This window comes from Phoxinus phoxinus (assembly GCF_949152265.1).
Source record: "Phoxinus phoxinus genome assembly, chromosome: 5".
NCBI classification, from domain to species: domain Eukaryota; kingdom Metazoa; phylum Chordata; class Actinopteri; order Cypriniformes; family Leuciscidae; genus Phoxinus; species Phoxinus phoxinus.
In genome coordinates this window covers 41765256-41784019 of record NC_136880.1, presented here as the reverse complement: position 1 = coordinate 41784019, position 18764 = coordinate 41765256, and the positions used below count along the sequence as shown (strand labels likewise).

Genomic DNA, 18764 nt, shown 5'->3' with positions numbered 1-18764 from the left:
GGTGCAAAACAAAAGCTTGATGCAAAATAAATCCATTCTACAGTATGTTTGACATATTGTTTATTATATAGGTGTGCATTGAAGAAGAGTCATTAATAAAATAGAGTTCTTATTAAAGCACGGTTTATGGATTTCTGTGAACTACGACGAAGCCAAAGAAGATAGTATTTTCTTTTAAAGATGTGTACACTTAGATTCTGCCACAATTGTTGCAGCTTTATCATTGTATGACATGCATATTAACGGTCATTATGTTTGTTTTGTGGGGTTGTGATTGAATATGTCTTTAGATTTTTTTTTTGTTTGTTTGGAGATACGTTTTTTTTTTGCACTAACAATTGGAATAAAGATGAATGATAAAAATGCATGACTGGTTAACTTTTATAATTCATAAAACAGAAAGCTCACTCATAACTGAATTTAAATATAATTAAATGAAAAACTAATTAAATGTAGATGCATGCATTTCCATCGAGCATAATTTTAATTTTTTTTATAATGCAATGCTAAATCCTATTATTGACATAATTTCAGTTTTTCTGGACATTTGATTGATTATTTGATCCTTTTTATAACACATTTACAGTGTAGTTGTTGTCTGTGGTCTTAAATATCACACATATACAAGTAATTGTAGCTGAACTAGTGATTGAAAGCGTTTTCCCCCTCATTAGTGAGTGTGTTCAGTGGCCCTGACTAGGTTGCGGGTGTAGTGACCTGTCCTCGCCTGCCCTTGCAGGTTAACGGCACCAGGCCAGCCCGTTAAGAAGATGAGCCGGCCGTCCATCAGGCCTCCACAGGGGACAGAGCAGGGGTGTGTGTGTGTGTGTGTGTGTGTGTGTGTGTGTGTGTGTGTGTGTGTGTGTGTGTGTGTGCGCGCACCTACGACCGCTCCTAATTGCCCCACGTGCCGCTGCTGTTTTCCATGCTTCACTGACACAAAACATACAGTCCTCTTAAATAAAACTACATAACATGACAGAGTTTGAAACATTAATGCCATTCAGAATACATACATTTTCTACATACATCACAAAAGTACTGAGATCTTCCTAGTTGAGCATCCTAGTTTGCAGGACAGAATAACAGTAAAATGCAAGTATGGGGATTACAGTATGTAGTGAGCACATGCCAATGTTAGTTACACCGCAAAAATAAATAAATAAATAATTTCCAGTATGACTTATTTACAATTATCTAAACATACTAGAGAAGCAAAATAGCTTGAGATATTAAAGGTACCTTTAAAACTACAAATTTGACTTACGTCAAGCGTTACAATATAGTCATCATATTGTTTTCCTTCGTTTCTGATGTCGCAATACATCATACTTTCATGAAATCATGCATCATACTCTACCTTGTCTGTGGACATCGTTCATTCCAAAGCCGGCGCTGGATAAACGGCGAGTGTGTGTGCGATGGTAGGCTAAATCATTTACGACAGCGTTAATGGACAATTCCACTTCCAACCTGTAGGGCGACCGAAGAGGAAAAGTTATTTAGTGTTGCTTTAAAAAAACAAAACTGCATGCATTTTGCAGAAGAAAGTTGTTTTCGTTGTGCTTTGGCTCTATGTTACTGTGTGGATGAATAAGGCTCGTCCCCTTCCATTGCAACACAGTGCTAGCCTACAACAACCCACAATGAAAGGACCCTTCACAATAGATAATGCTTTACAATCAGTCGATTGGCCCGCGTTAACCTTGTCTGAAAGCTGCTCGAAAATCACTGGCCGATGGCGGCCTTGTTTTTCGAGATACGCGAATGTCCTCGTAGACAATCACCAGTGACAAAGACACATGCCAGTTTTCAAGTCAATTGGACTGACTGTTGTGTAGATATAGATTTTTTTATTTTTTTCATTTATAGCGCCACCAAGTGGCCAGTCGCTGTGTTCTTTTTCACGCAACCACAGATCGAGCCTGTACTTAAGTGTACCAAGTTTGGTATCAAGTTTGGTAGTTTGGCAAGTTTGAAATCATCTCATTGTGTTCAAGAGGATAACCGTTTTAGTAAAAGTGGCCACGCCCACTTCAAAAAGTTTTGGCGTCTTTTTTTTGGATAATTATTGACAATCAGACTCCAGAGAATCTTAACCTTAATTTCTGGACTGGTTTAGGTTCGGGTGAAAAACCTAGGACTAGTTCACAAGGACTTAAACCTAAAAATCCCCCAAATTTTTCAATAATACCCCAAACTCCAATAATATAAGACACTTGAGTCGGAAATGAATGGTTTAAGAGTTATGAGCCATTAAGTACTTTTGATCGCTGTAGCGCCACCATCAGGCCGATTGGGGCGAAACTTGGTGACGTTGTTGACAAGTGTGAGCACCATTGATATACATAATAAAGCCTAGATGTCTCGTCCGCGATGCTGGCCAATGGAGGTCGACGTCCGCACCTGGCGGCCATCTTGCCACAGTCAGCTCGCTCACTCGTAACATTGTGTTTTAATGGTGCATGTACTTTTTAAATAACCATAACTTGCTTGATTTTCTACCGATTTTCAAACGGGTTGGTTTGTTATAAACGTCAGAGATGTAGTTATGACACTGCATACTTATGAATAATTATAATATTATATATTTCAACATGTTCAAGCATCCAGAATTATAGCCACGTTAATAACGTTTAAGAAACCAAACCGTTTGTTAATCCGTCAAGATTTCAGCGAGATAAGAGTATTTGAGTTCGTGCAGATCACTCACCGTACATCAGGAACCACAGAGCCCGCCAGAAAGCTTGCCTGTGACAAGATGGCCGCCAGGTGATGACGTTAGAGACTCCGCCGTAAGACATCTAGCCTTTATTATGTGTATCTATGGTGAGTACTACTAACATCCCTCAAAGTTTCAAGTCTTTAGGACTTATGGTTTGGTCTGCCCGATCACTTTTAGGGGAGAATGCTGAACCTAGGAAATTCTAACTATTACAATTACAATCAGCGCTACACGCTCGAACCCCTAAATATATGAATCTTAGTTAGCAAATAAACTATGAGTGACATGATGTTGTGACATGGTTTAATCGGCTGTCAAGACATCCCATTGTGATGAGTGTCGGCAGACAAATGTGAAGTAAAGAGGTCACGAGGCCGACCGGTGCTCATTTCGACAATTTCTACATGGATGCTGGCTGGTTTAATTGAAGGAATTGAGCATTCGTTAACAACAAGCGACAGGTGAAGAAAATTAAACAATTTATTTATCTGATCTGCATCAGGGAAAAATGCTAAAATAAACTGAACTACTTACATTTTGACTAGAAAACATGGTGATCATCCGTGCAAAACTCGCCTCTATGATGTTAGATTATATCTTAATTTAGGACTGTTTAGATATTTGAGTAGGAAAATAACTTTTGCAGTGTTTATCCGCCACCAATAAATATTGGCTATTGTGAAAAAAATCTGTCTACCTCAGGTATAGAGCTGAAAACAAACTCTTAAAACGGTTTCCTCCTCAGTGAACTAACAACCGCAACATTGACCGTGTGATTCACCGCTAAACTCATTCGCTTGCGCTCGGGTGAGGGTCTGATAATAATGAATTGATTGTGTGTGTTTTTCGGTCCTCACGCTGTGCAGGGATCTGGAACTTGGGATGTAGTTAACTCTCTGATTAGAGGAACATGTTCTATGGTGCAAATAATAAGGGAAGCAAGCGGAATTAATTGGGTTTGATTTCTACAGCTTTTCTATGTCCTCTTCGAGTGCCATAATGAGACGGTTTGGCAAGGCGACAGGAGGGGAGCGAGAACGTGCTTGACTGTTGTTTTCCCTTTTTTTGTGGCTTGTAAGGACATGTGGTACGTTTGGAATCGCATGTTGCAATATTTTTGCAGCGTTATGTACTCATGCATTGCATAGTATGCAAATTTCTATATGCCTGGATGAACTATTGCATTTTAAGGCGAGACACGGCAGGTAAAAACATGTTTTTTTTTTTCTTCACTGGTCAATTTTGAGATTTTGGGCTATTTGTCTTCAATAACATGTCTTCTTTCAGACTTGTGGTGAAAAAAAAGTCTGAAATACACATTTAGGTCTTTATTTTACTGCACTTTGTCTATTTGCGTCTGTAGATTTCTCCTAAATTCAACAAAAGTTGGCGTTCTGAATCAACGCGCTTCCTTTAATCTCACACATCTGGAAAGCTCTCTCTCTGCTGAACAATGCTGTCGGATCCAAATATGGTAATTTCCTTTTTATCAGCAACCAATCGTGAAAGTACAATGGGCATTTAACTCTAAAAGTGAAATCTCATTGGCTGATGTACATTTCTGACACCGCGATTCGTTCAGATGCGTCATGTGACGCGCTCCGACATTTAGCTGTGTGTTTTTGGCTGTTTTTCTGTTCAGTTGAAGGCCATAAATGCTGTGTTTATAAGTTTTGATGTGATTTAGGTGGTTTGTATTGTTGTTGCTGATGATTTGATGAGATATTGTGTCAGTAAATAGTTGTTTCCACTAAAAAAGTATGAATTTTTACATTACAAATCTTTAAATACCTTTTTCTCAAAATTAGTTTTTTGTCATTCTCCAGTAGAAACATCTCAGCCGATGTACACCAAACTCTCCAGTTATACACTTAGCAGTATTCTGAAGATATTTACAGAGGGATTTGTTAATAAATCATTCCTGGTCTGATTTATGTGACATTTTAATCAAAAAAATATGGCGAAAATCAATTTTTTAAGGCTATGGACAGTATATTTTGATTTAATGAAAGCATATATCCTGAAATCCCTCTGAACATCTTCTTTCATCTTGTGTGTAATCAAAATGAAAAAAGAATTTTGCACCTGGCTTTATCATATGTTCAGATCTATCTACCGAAAATATAAGCAAAATGAAATACTGCAGTCAACTTGACCTTATTTCCAATGTGACGAATGAACTGGAAGCGACATCAAATGCGATTTTTTGGTTACACTTTATTTCGATAGTCTACTTTTGATATTTTGGGGGATGTTTACACCTGGCCACTTCATGCGTTTTCTGTGATCGGCCGATCGTGAAAAGACCAGGTGTAAATCCTCTTCGAAACGCATTCGAGACGGATTTGAATCCGATCGCTCAAACCACTTCAGGAGGAGATCTGGGATGCATTCCTGACGAAACTGGACAAATGTAAATGCATCTGGTTCTTGAAACCACATATGTAAATTTTACTCCTCCCAAATATGCAAAAAAAAATAAACGCATGAGAGCGTGTTATAGGCTATATGTCATGTTATAGTCAGATATGACGACGCTACTGCAGCACACATCGCCACAGATGAGCAGATGAACTATGCTAATTAGTAGTGAAACATTTTTTATTCTTCGATGTACGTGCGTGCATTGTTAGACTGGTTTCAGTCACGTGACGCTGGCTCTGAACGAAAACGCGTTGTGGAAACGCGTTGAGCTAGGCTAGTACTTTTTGTCCCTCTCTGCTATTATAGTTTTTCAAAATGGCAGAACGACTGTAAATAAAGATAAGAAATTCTTCGCTTACGAGGATAAGTCAGATCAAATTTTTACACCAATGAGGACATATCTATGAATAAAGACATTGATTTTAGCTATTAAAATACTTAAAAAACTACACAGTGCACCTTTAATAACTATAAGTAACTTTGCAACTACATCGTAGACAGTTAGGGTTAGTATAGAATAAGTTAAAGTCCCCCTGTAGTGAATAATTGTATCCCTTAAAACTCATCTTTGATCACCAAAATGTTTATGCATATTTAAACTTCTGTGGAGGCCCCGCCTCCACTCACTCACTCAGCTGAGAGATCCACTGGTTGACGATCACACGTTGATCTGATTGATTACAAGTTTGTGAGGTCAGAAACACCAGCGATTTCAAACCGTGTTTTTGAGACTGTCTTTGGTTCACTGCAGTTTTAAGCAGAAAATACTCAGCAATGCTGTCGACTTATGAATTTACACATGGTTTGTCTTAAAGCTTATTAAAAACACCACATAGAAAAACAACATTAAAAGCTTAATTTTCACCACAGGGGGAATTTTACATGTAGTTGCAAAAGTTTCTTATATTTAGTTGAATGTCTAAAGTGGACTATCTAATATAGTCATTTTAAAATCCTAATTAGATCAGACTGAAAATTTTATTTAGAAAGCAAAACAACAGCATTTATTCCTAAAATAAATGTTAAACATGCAACATAGTCTCATGAAAAAATGTGAAAGTAGTGAAACTGAAACTCGAAAAATTTGAATATTGTGTAAAAGTTTATTATTTATTTCAGTAATTCAACTTAAAAGGTGAAACTATTATATTATATTATATAGACTCATTACATGCAAAGTGAGATATTTCAAGCCTTTATTTGTTATAATTTTGATGATTATTACAGCTTATGAAAACCTTTTCACAATATTCTAATTTTGAATTTGGGGTTTTCATAAGCTGTACGCCATAATCATCAAAATTATAACAAATAAAGGCTTGAAATATCTCACTTTGCATGTAATGAGTCTATATAATATATAGTTCTCCTTTTAAGTTAAAATTAACTTTTACACGATATTCTATATATTTCATGAGAGAAAGTATGTAATATAATGTAAAACTTAATAAAAATTACAATATACTACAAATACACATCATCATTGTATTTTATGCAAGATCGGACAGCTCCATATAAATACCTGTTGTCGTCAGTAGCACCAGTAGTCATGCTTTAGTTTTTCTGGTCATTATTCAGGAAGTTGACCATAGAGTCACAGCTCCATCTACAGACGCTCAATTGAACTTCACCAACAAATTCTAAACTGCTCTAGATCCATGCATTTCCAGTGCTAATATAAACTAACTCTAACGGCATTTGCAATTTTACTTCTGTAAAGTGACATGGTATCCATTGTTAGTTAAAATTGCAATTTTGCAGTAGAAATGATATGCAGTAGTTGTGCTGCTTAATACTTTTTTTGGAACCAATGATACTTTTTTCAGGATTCATTGATGAATAAAAACTTAAAAAGAACAGAATTTATTCAAAATAGAAATCTTTTCTAACAATTTAAATCTTTACTATCACTTTTTATGTATGTATGTATGTATGTATGTATGCATGCATGTATGTATGCATGTATGTATATTGTCATGGTTTTATTTCATTTAGCCTAATAGCTGGTTTGATTTGCATTGAGAGATGATCTTATGGAAAGTTCCCCATGCCGATCTCTAGGTGCGGTGAAGGGTGTGTGATGATGTGGGACTATTTTAATCCCAAAGGCCCAGGGAACTTTATCAGGATGCATAGTGTCCATGAAATAACTGGCCTTTAAAAATAAAAATCTGCCCGCCTCTATATATATATATATATATATATATATATATATATAATTAATTTACACATACACATATGTGTATGTATGCATGTATGTATGCATGTATGTATGTATGTATGTATGTATATGTGTATTTATATAGCCTATATATATATATATGTGTGTGTGTGTGTGTGTGTGTCTGTGTGTGTAGTACATATATATAGAGAGAGAGCAATGTACTATATATTGTATATTCGTATGCATGCTGTATTGTTTGTATATTGTACATTTCTTATTTCTGAAGTACGAACTCTTTTGCTACAGCAACATTGCAGTTTCAACTACCAATCAATTCCCAAAGGATAAATAACATTTTCTTTCTTTTAATAAAGTTTATACATATAACAAGGTGTATTTGTCATGATTAATTTAGTCTGCTACTGAAAGTGCCTGATAATATGGTGCTTACCGGGATAAAGTGCCTTTGTAAGGAAAGTGTGAAGTCTGTCAGATGAAAGTGCACTGCAATAATGTTCCTCCATCTGTCCTGTTCCCGGAGGCCCTCCACAGCAATAAAATTTGTATTTAGACAATTTTGCAGTGTGTATAATATTAATAATGCCCACAACCTCTTGTTCTATGCAAGATAATTTTGTGAGCGTTTGGATAGATTGAGACTGATGCTGCCACACGTAGGTTTATTCAAAAAAGTAATAATTCATTGTTAAATGTCTAGTTCAAAATTGAAATCATGAACTTACCCTCATGTCACTCAAAATCACATATGGCTTTCTGTTTCTGTGAACACAAATGAAGGTGTTTAGCAGAATGTTCACATTGTTGTTTTGCATACAGTGTAAGTGAATATCGCCTGGGGCTTTAAATGTGCCATAAACGACTATTAACAATGTTTATTACCTGAACGTGTGTAAATGCACTAATCAGCCTTTAATATGGAAAACCACTTACACTTCCTGGTATTCCTTATAAAATCTATTCGTCGTGAAGAGTTTATTTCCTCTGAAAACAAATCAGATGTAGGCCTATACAGTCCTGTAACAACTATTGCTGTAGGAATGACCACTGGATAATTCAATTAAAACTCCCAATATCCAGATATGAAGATTCAGATCAGGTCAACATTCATTGTAGACATACTGTACAATCTAGATTTGTAGCTTTGTGATCCACATGATCCTAATCCAATCTGGATAAAGGCCTTGAAACTTTGACAATCTCAAACATATGGAAAATTAACCATAACAAAGTGTACACAATGGAGTATCTTCAGGCCTATTTAAAGCCTTCTAATGTTTCATACAGACCTATTAAGTTCTTAGAAATGACTTGGGTTGACCTAATTTATCTAAAAAATGAAAGATTTAAACATATCTTAGTATCTCAGATTTAACTTTGTTTGAAATAATTGTTTGGCTTTATCATTGTAGATACGTTATACGTTTCTGAAGGGCTTAAAACACAATGCGCAGTGTATTGTCTTTTACAGTTTCATCATATCAAAGTCTACAGATAAGAGCAGAGAAGAGCAGGCTGTATTTACAGGAAAACATATCGTAGTGTTTGTTTTTTAGGCACCGTTTTCCGCGTACTCGTCTTGGGCCGGTTGAGTGAGATTTCCACAGAGAGGTGTTGTCATAGAAACTGATCCTGAGTCAGTACTGTCCAATCATATGACGAGACCGCACGTCAGTGTGTAACAGTAAAAGCTGATCGGAGAACAGCACAAGAGGCGGATACAATATCCGGTGTGAAGGCGAGACATGCACTTCGTGGTCTCTTGTGATTGGCCGAGAGCGTTCGCTGTGGACCAATGAGCGACAGACATCTGTGCAGCCACGCGCTTCTCTCCTGAGCCACGGATAAACCCCGAGAGCAGAGCGCGAGCACGAGAGGGAGAGAGGGAGTGTGCGGGCTTAATTCTTTAAATTATCAAAAATGCAAACAATTACTTTATTCCAATTTGTTTCTGCTGCATTATTGGCATTGACTGCCAATGCAGAGGTGTACTTTAAAGAGCAGTTTCTGGATGGGGGTAAGTGAATCATTAACGTGTCATGGTTGATTTGTAGGTCACAACATTAATGAGTGACATTAAAATGTGTTGTTGAATGACAAATTAATAGAATGGGATGTTAAATTATACTTTTGTTATGCTAGACAAGTGAATATTATTACTTATTAGCAGTATTGGTTCATGCATAGTTTGCCAGAGCAAAAATGAAACCATTAAAATGATTCTTTCTTTCTTTCTTTCTTTCTTTCTTTCTTTCTTTCTTTCTTTCTTTCTTTCTTTCTTTCTTTCTTTCTTTCTTTCTTTCTTTCTTTCTTTCTTTCTTTCTTTCTTTCCTGACGAAGTGCATTATAGTAATTGGGTTGTTCATTTACTTTTAAGGAAATACAATTTTATGTTAAAATATTCAATTTATATATTAAATGTAACTAGTTATCCTATACGGTAGTTGGTTGTATTTTCTTTGGTTGTACTCCTAAAAGTTGACATAATTAATAGTTAGCAGATGTACACATTTTTGCAAATTTCCACAAAAACGGACCAAAGGTTCTGATGACTCATCTTGCACCCAGGGGCGTGTCCAAATGTTTGTCCAATAAAAAGCTCTCTTGAAAGAGAAGGCCACACCCATTGGGTCCCTGCAGCTGGACAGGAATAGAAAATATCAAATTATGTTGTAGGCCTACATTGCATTAACTAGGTCGCCATCATCCAAGGCCTTGTCTAATTGTGTTGTTTATTATTTCACAAGATACATTTATATTTAAAAGTTCCTTTTAAACAAATTTTATGCCAGTATATTAGGCACATAGTTTTGCTAATCCAAAATAAAAGCAAAACTTGTGTTTGTGTGTGTATCTAAGGAGTTTTCAAGAACAGGAAGTTTCTTGCCAACTTTGTTATTCCACAAACTTCCTTAAAAATCATTTATTACATGCGTGTGGAATGTGCCAACGCATAAATTCCTATCATTTCCTCTTCAAGTTCATAGATTAAGAGCTAGATAAATGCCTTGTGCAATTTGGGTTGGTAAGGATTAGTTGAGGATGAGATGTCAATGTTGTTGGCATGAAATCGCCTTTTTTAGAATTGAAATCAAACCTATTCTTGCGTTACTTGGTGTGTGTGTGTGTATCATTGTATGTCTTCTAACTTTATTTTCTGAATTCTCAGATGCCTGGAAGAGTCGATGGGTGAACTCCGAGCACAAGTCTGACTACGGGCAGTTTAAACTGACCGCTGGAAACTTCTACGGAGATGCTGAGAAAGACCAGGGTAAGTGCTTGCATATGATTCGCTCATCCCTAAAAACGACTACTTTGGCTCAGCAAAGAAACGAATGATGATGTAAATGATGATTTGCTTCTCTGCGTCCACCAACAGGACTGCAGACCAGTCAGGATGCCCGTTTCTACGCCACCTCAGCCCGCTTCGATCCCTTCAGCAATGAGGACAAATCTCTGGTGATCCAGTTTACCGTCAAACACGAGCAGAAGATCGACTGCGGAGGTGGATACGTCAAAGTCTTCCCAGCCGATCTCAACCAGGCTGCCATGCACGGAGACTCCCAGTATTACGTCATGTTCGGTACGTCGACCAAGATTCTCTAGTTAACGCCTATCTAAATGGATTCATGTGTCTGTGAAAATATATGGACCACAAAAACAGTCACATGGGTAAATTAAAAAAAAAAATTGAGATTCATACATCATCAGAAAGCTGAATAAATAAGCTTTCCATTGATGTATGGTTTGTTAGGATAGGGCAATATTAGAAAATCTGGAATCTGAGGGTGCAAAAATGTAAACATTGAGAAAATCTCCTTTAAAGTTGTGCATTTATGTTCACGATTGTGTTGCATTCACTCACAAAAATACATGTTTTATATATTTACGGTAGGAAATTTAGTAAATATCCTCATGGATCATGATCTTTACTTAATATCCTAATGATTTTTGGCATAAAAGAAAAATCGATCATTTTGACCCATACAGTGTATTGTTGGCTATTGCCACAAATATCCCAGTGCGTCATGTGACTGGTTTTGTGGTCCAGGGTCTCATATAGTCTTTGGTTTGGTAATTTATATTTTCTTGTCAACAGGGCCTGATATCTGCGGCTACAGCACCAAGAAGGTTCACGTCATCTTCAACTACAAAGGCAAGAACCACCTCATCAAGAAAGAGATCAAATGCAAGGTGAGTTCGTGATATTAAATCCAGAATAGTCATGGGTTTAAAAGACAATTACTATTCAGTATCATTATCTGTTTAATGCACTGACTCTAGAAGTGGGCGATCTGGCGATTTTTATATCATGATCGATCTCGAAGACGTCCACAATCAATTTTTCAAGCGAATTGTAGAGATCGTGAACTTTTATGTCCTCGTAATAATGTTAAAATGCAGCAATGACTGCCTACTGGATGGCATTTGAAAGACAATTTAACAGCAGTAGGGCTGTGCGATTAATCAAATTATAGTTTAGATTTGGGCTTCCAATGATTATGAAAACGTGATCAAGATAAAAAATAAAAAAATCCTATCCTTTAAAGAGTATCCTATCCTTTCGCCCCTCCTTAAAAGCCTAAACTTAACGTCCAAATCAGTAACGTGACTGTCGTTAAAGGGCAATTCTGGCGAAAAATTAACCTAGGGGTAATTAACACATGGTTACCGAGTCGATCGCTCTCTGGGATGTGTTTTCATTATAATCGAATGTAAAGAGTTTTATCTCTAAAAATGATTCGCTTATAACGCTAGTATATGGGGCATGGAATATCAATTAAAAGAAATCGTTAATACCACTAACAAGGCTCAAAATAGCTTCACACTAACACGGTAGCATAATGAGCATCCCTAGATGCAAACCGAAGCATTGAGAACTGTGTAAGTGTACAGACAGTTTAATAACAAGATACTTTATAAAGACAGTACACGTCGCGTATACAGGCAGGAGCCATCTTTGGAAAACAGACTCGACTAGTCGAGCCACGAACGCCGTGCTACGTGAGCTGAACTGTGATTTAAACCTATCGACGTTCGTGGCTCGACTGGTCGTGTCTGTTTTCCAAAGATGGCTTCTGAACAAGCTCGAGGTCCGAACCATCCCTTTACTGTGAAGCTGCTTTGAAATTTTCTGTATTGTATATAGTGCTATAAAAAAAGAAAAAAGAAATTCACACCATCTGTGAGAATATTTAAAGAATAGTGATAAATAGGGATGATTGAGAGTATCTGCAAAATTTACATTTGAAATCTGACTAAATGAACTCTTCTCTTTCTCTCCAGGATGATGAATTGACTCACTTGTACACATTGATCCTGAATTCGGATCAGACGTACGAGGTGAAGATCGACAATGAGAAGGTGGAGTCCGGCTCTCTGGAGGAGGACTGGGACTTTCTGCCCCCAAAGACCATCAAGGACCCTGAAGCCAAGAAACCCGAGGACTGGGACGACCGTCCTAAGATCGACGACGAGACCGACACCAAACCTGAGGTTTGATTCAGTTTAATGATCCTGATTCATTATCACCAATGACGACACATATCCTGGTCCGTTTCATGATCTCTGCTGTGTCTGATGTTGTCAGGAATGGGATAAGCCTGAGAATATTCCTGATCCTGATGCCAAGAAGCCAGAGGACTGGGATGAGGATATGGATGGAGAGTGGGAACCTGCCGTGATCCCAAACCCAGAGTACAAGGTTCAGATTTTCCTTCTAGAAGTTTCCGCTCTGTAAACTGTTGCTACTTCCTCAGTGTTTTTGCAGGGTTCCCACGGGTCCTTGAAATCCTTGAAAGTTTGTGAATTTAGTTTTTTTAAAACAAACATAATAGATACAAGTCCTTGAAGGTGCTTGAATTTATTTTATTTTAGTTTAAAAAAATCCATATTATTCCCTCCGGTCCGCTAATGTGTTATTTCGCTAACACTTCGTGGCCTATGCACACTAGCTTGCTTGATTTACGTTAGTTACGGGCATTTACGCGTTATGTTAAAGGAGTAGTTCACTTTAAAATGAAAGTTAGCCCATGATTTACTTCTCTTCAAGCCATCCTAGCCTTTATATAGGGAGCCATAAAGTTGGTTACAGGACATTACAAGTTTTTATTTTTTTTAACACCTCCAGATGGCACTTTTCTCACTTCAAAAAAATTATTTTACAGGCCTCCACTTTATTTTAATGTGAAATGTTGCATTTATTGAAAAAGATTAAAAAAAAAAAAAAAATAATATATATATATATATATATATATATATATATTAGTTCTAATGGAAAAAATAGCTCAATTTTTTTTATAAATATTGCATAGTATCATCAAATCCCTTCAAAATGTTAAATAATAATCAAAAAATATTATTGAACAAAAATATATTACATTGGTTCTCCTGAAGAAAAAAAAAGAAGTTACATTTGTTTGTTTGTTTACTTTTATTGTCCCCCTTGTTTTGCAGCAAAAGATAACAGACATACAGACAATACATAAAAAAACATAATACATAAGACACTTCGCACACATCATAGTTCTATATATATATATATATATAAAACGAAAACGAAAACACCTCCTATGAATAGTTCAATAGACCAACAGCCACCGACACAAAAAAAAACCTTAAACCGTTTTGTTCAACCACCCGGCACACTAAAACGACACCCAGAAGGCAACAATTTAAATTCTTTAAATAAGGGATGATACATTTTTTGTAAGTTTGCATGTGCCTTATTTAAAACCTGTCAATGATAAATATCAATAGGCTGGATTTGACTTACCCTTATAACTTTTCTATTTAGCCTATTTCTATTTGTCAAAGTCAGAAGCCATTTCAAGCCAAGTGTGACCCCTAAATGAAGAGGACCCGAGGGTTAGGTCCTTGAATTTGAGGGTATTGGACCTGGAAAGTCCTTGAATTTGAGGTTACCCAAGGTGTGGGAACCCTGTTTTAGGCCTCTGGTCTTAATTTCTCACTTTTGTTACGGTGCAGGGTGAGTGGAAACCCAAACAGATCGACAACCCGAACTACAAGGGCGTCTGGGTGCATCCGGAGATCGACAACCCTGAATACAGTCCTGATTCCCAGATCTACAAATTCGACAGCGTTGGAGTCCTTGGGCTGGATCTCTGGCAGGTTAGAGAATGCCTTGGTGTTTCCATAAAATGGCCATTATTTTCTTAGTTATGAAAGCTTTTGCTGTATCCTATTAACATTACAAGTGCACCACATTATAACATTCGAGAAAAATGCAATTCATGACCCTTTAAAAATACTGTTTAAGGAATACATGCATTCACTTCATACGTGATTTACTGAATATTCACTATATATTCAGTGATTTTAAAAGGAAAATTGTGAATATTGTGTTGATCGTAATGTTTTTTATTATACATTTACTGCTTTTTAACTGTGGCACCAGTTGCGTGTATTTAACTAGATTGTTACTGAATTTTAAATCTTGAATTAAACATTTTATACTCTGTTTTGCTACTATCACTAAATAATGGTTCCTCTCACACCTTTAAACCATTTCTGAGGAATTACTAAATAGTAGGGTTAAAATAGTTAACAAAAACTAAAATCATAATAAAGTAAACTAATCATTAACTAAATTGAAATAAGAAATGTTTCCCTATATTTAGTTTGTTTTACTTGATGTACTAAAACTTGAAATATAAATAAATAAAAACTATTAGATGTGTAAAAAAATTATAATAAAATGACAAAAACGCAACAAAATTGCAATTGTGTCAATGTGTTTGTGAAGTTCTTCATCACACTTAAAGGAATAGTTTTAATGATCCCATAATTTACTCGCCATCCTATATGTACATAATATTTATTAATAGGGCTGCACAATATATCGAAATATCGCAAATGTATACATCACGATATGCCTATCGCAACGGCTTGCAATAACTGGGGTCATGAACAAAAGACAGAGAGAAAATCACTCGCTGCTCTTGGCTGAATAACTTTTGTAGCTTTAATAATAATCGGTATATAATTCATACAGTGAAAACCAAGCAGTTTTTTTTTTTTTTTTTTTACATTTGATTATTCAGTTTCTGTTGTTAAATATCCCTAATGTAGGATAACCTGAACCCCGTGGTTTACTCTGATGTTAAATTAACACTGGTTATGTTTCATTAAAACACTGATGTTCACTTTCAGAAGCTGTAGGGATGTTTTCTTGTCACAAAAAGAATGTGAAATATGTATGTAGGTTATATAATTTAAGTTTATTTTACACATTTAAGCATTATCGTATCGAATATCGCATATCGAATATCGCATTTTTCTTCAATATTGTGCAGCCCTCTTTATTAATGTGTTTGGCTGAAAGAAGGAAGTAAAAACAAAAACAGGATTGAACCACTAAGAGTTCACCCTCCCTCAAATTCAGTTCAATTCAAGTTTGTATGTGTAGCACTTTTCACAAAACACACACATGTAATCAGCGAAACGGACTCAATGAGTGTGTTCGGCAGCAATTACAACTCATTTAAAAGATATTACAATATTATTACTGTTGGTTATTATACAAAGCACTTGTTAATCATGTTTTGTTTCTGTTTTGTCACTCCAGGTGAAGTCTGGCACTATTTTTGACAACTTCCTCATCGGCGATGATGTGAAGGAAGCGGAGGATTTCGGAAATGAAACATGGGGTGCTACAAAGGTACAAGATGCGTATACAAACACACACTGACCACTGTATAACGGCCCAGGGTTGTCATACAGCACACAAGGCTATCAGTGAAGGCATGAAGATTTAGAAAAAATTATGGTAACACTTTACAATAAGGTTCATTCGTTAACATTAGTTAACTACATTATACAGCATTTATTCATCTTTGTTAATGTTAATTTCAACATTTACTAATACTTTATTAAAATCTTGTTAACATGAGTTAATGCACTGTGAACTAACATGAACTAACAATGAACAGCTTTATTTATATTAACTAACATTAACAAAGATTAATAAATACTGTAACAAATGTATTGCTCATTGTTAGTTCATGTTAGTTAATACATTAACTAATGTTTAATAAATTAATAAAGTGTTACCAAAATGATTTTCTCTTCCAAATATAAATAGGCGGCTACCTTTGAATATTGAAAAATTAGAATATTGTGCAAAAGTTCATTTCAGTAATTCAACTTAAAAGGTGAAACTAATATATTATATAGACTCATTACATGCAAAGTGAGATATTTCAAGCCTTTATTAGTTATAATTTTGATGATTATGGCTTACAGTTTATGATTATGAAAACCCCAAATTCAAAATAAGAATATTGTGAAAAGGTTTTCATAAGCTGTAAGCCATAATCATCAAAATGATAACAAATAAAGGCTTGAAATATCTCACTTTGCATGTAATGAGTCTATATAATATATTAGTTTCACCTTTTAAGTTGAATTACATTATATATATATATATATATATATGAAATTTGTATTTTTGTAATTACATTTTTGCCATGAAAATAGCTTTGAATGCTGACATGGCACTAAATAAAACAAATCTGAATCTGAATCCTTCAGCATGTAGCCAAACTAGTGAATATCTTAATGAGCAATAAAAATACATTTTGACTAATTATCTGTCGTGCCGCCACAGGGTCCCGAGAAGAAAATGAAGGAGGAACAGGATGAGAAGAAACGCAAAGAGGAGGAGGAGAAGAGCAAGGAGCAGAGCCCAGAAGCAGGTGAGGGTGAGGATGATGAAGGAGAGGAGGAAGAGGAGGACGACGACGAGCCTCCAGAGGAGGAAGGAGACGAGGAGGATGTGCTTCGTAAAACTGAACTGTAAAGCAGGAAGCGTTTATCGTCCACATTCCGCGGTTGCCAGGGAAACGACTGCAGTGCATTCATTCTAAACATGACACTCTTAGAGACGGAACTTATGATGTCATACAGGGTCAAAAGGGCGTCTGGAAGTTCTCAGCCCATACATTTAATTTGCAACCAATAATGAGCCAATTAAACTTTTTTTTTTTTTTTTTTAACGAATTGTCTTTTCTTCTATGGTACCAGGAGTCTATGTGTAACCTCTTCGAGTACTGATCTATGATCAGTTTATTGTGCCTTTCATGTTTGCAAAATCGATGCCCAATATTAGTTAACGGTGTTGCTGGCTGTTCAGTTCGGTTGGGTTTGAAGGAATTGGACTGAATTCATGAAGTTTACATGAATATATCAGTTATAGTAAACGATGCTACACAGTTGTTTCTCCACATTGCAATGAAACGGAATAGAAGAGGAAGTTGATTTATTTTTTGTTTTTTTCCCTATTATCAATAAGAGATTAATCAGATCACAGGCTGGGTTCCAAACAATGGACCTCGTTTCTGAAACACGAGCAGAACAAATAAATTTTAGTGTAAATTGTTCCAGAATGAGTTTATAAACAATACGAGCGATTTATACAGAATATTCCTTTTGCTTGTATTTCATGAATAAGGACCAATGAATGTTTGTACTGTAGTGCAAATGAAATTCACAATGGCATAATGTTCCTTTGGCACTGATTTTTTTTCTTCTTTTTTTTTCTGTTATTAATGTGCTGTGGTTGTTATTAATCTCCTAAACAAGATATTCAGTTAAATTCCTTTTATTTTCCAGCTCTATTTATTACAGTGTAAAATGTCTTGCAGTTTGAGCTCGTTTTACCTTTACAGTTTTTTGTACAGATTTCTGTCCAGCTGATGTAAATCTGTCTCTTTTTTTTTTAAATAAAATCTTTTGTTACTTGAAAATAAAGGCGCTTCAATAAGGGATGTGGTAATATTTGCAGCGAGACCATGTTAGAATAAACTAGTTGTCTACACACTGTGATGTTCAAATTGGATTGGTACTGAAAATCCTGTTTAGTGACATTAAACCACCTTTTTACATGTTGAGAGTTGTAATTAATGCCAAAGTTTTAATAAATAACTTTATTGTAAATGCAGTTGTAATATTTTGAGAGTTTGAGCACATCATGGTTTCGTTCTCCAGAACTTTTGATGTGGTTCATCATGAATGGTTATTCAGACCGAAAGAAGAGATGAAGAGTATATCTTAACATTTGTCCATGCTTACACTAACACACATTTCCCATATGGTGATTATCTGAGGCTTTACTCTTAATTTGTGTGGTTTATAATATGAATTGCACTTAAAAATCGCAAACTACATCACTGTTTAGCTTTACGAGATAGTTTTCCTGTTTCAAACCAACTCAAACTCCTGTAAAAAGATGTATTGCAGCGCATGTGGTTAATATCTGCTTATGATTTGTGCAGATCTCACTAAAGCGAAGGAAATCTGACATTTTCACAGATGTCTCGAACCATTATTCAAACCCTTTTTCATCATTTGAACTGCACACAAGCTGAAAATAAGCAGTAATAGACTAATACATAAACATGGTAGTTGCTTGCA

General features: G+C 35.8%; 1 protein-coding gene and 1 long non-coding RNA gene across 2 annotated transcripts; one reads left to right on the top strand and one right to left on the bottom strand.

The window, feature by feature from the left end:
- Positions 1-1359: 1359 nt before the first annotated feature.
- LOC306999017 lies at positions 1360-8077 on the bottom strand. Its single transcript, XR_013797698.1, has 3 exons — positions 8057-8077; positions 7765-7842; positions 1360-1473 (listed from the first exon to the last, which is right to left on the bottom strand). It is a non-coding gene; the product is annotated as an uncharacterized lncRNA (long non-coding RNA).
- A 1086-nt stretch (positions 8078-9163) lies between these two features.
- On the top strand, positions 9164-18069 carry calr3b (calreticulin 3b). The gene is made up of 9 exons (XM_079612882.1): positions 9164-9348; positions 10501-10602; positions 10711-10914; positions 11431-11525; positions 12618-12827; positions 12922-13035; positions 14319-14462; positions 15919-16011; positions 16960-18069. Exons 1-9 carry the CDS (start codon positions 9252-9254, stop codon positions 17149-17151), a joined length of 1251 nt encoding a protein of 416 aa, XP_079469008.1. The 5' UTR covers positions 9164-9251; the 3' UTR covers positions 17152-18069.
- The last annotated feature ends 695 nt before the right edge of the window (positions 18070-18764 follow it).

What these genes read in the sequence shown, in the direction of transcription:
- calr3b (XM_079612882.1), top strand. Translation starts at nt 9,252, where the DNA reads ATGCAAACAATTACTTTATTCCAATTTGTTTCTGCTGCATTATTGGCA. An exon ending in AGAAAGAGATCAAATGCAAG is followed by an intron (nt 11,526 to 12,617) that starts GTGAGTTCGTGA and finishes CTTTCTCTCCAG; the next exon opens with GATGATGAATTGACTCACTT. An exon ending in AAACATGGGGTGCTACAAAG is followed by an intron (nt 16,012 to 16,959) that starts GTACAAGATGCG and finishes GTGCCGCCACAG; the next exon opens with GGTCCCGAGAAGAAAATGAA.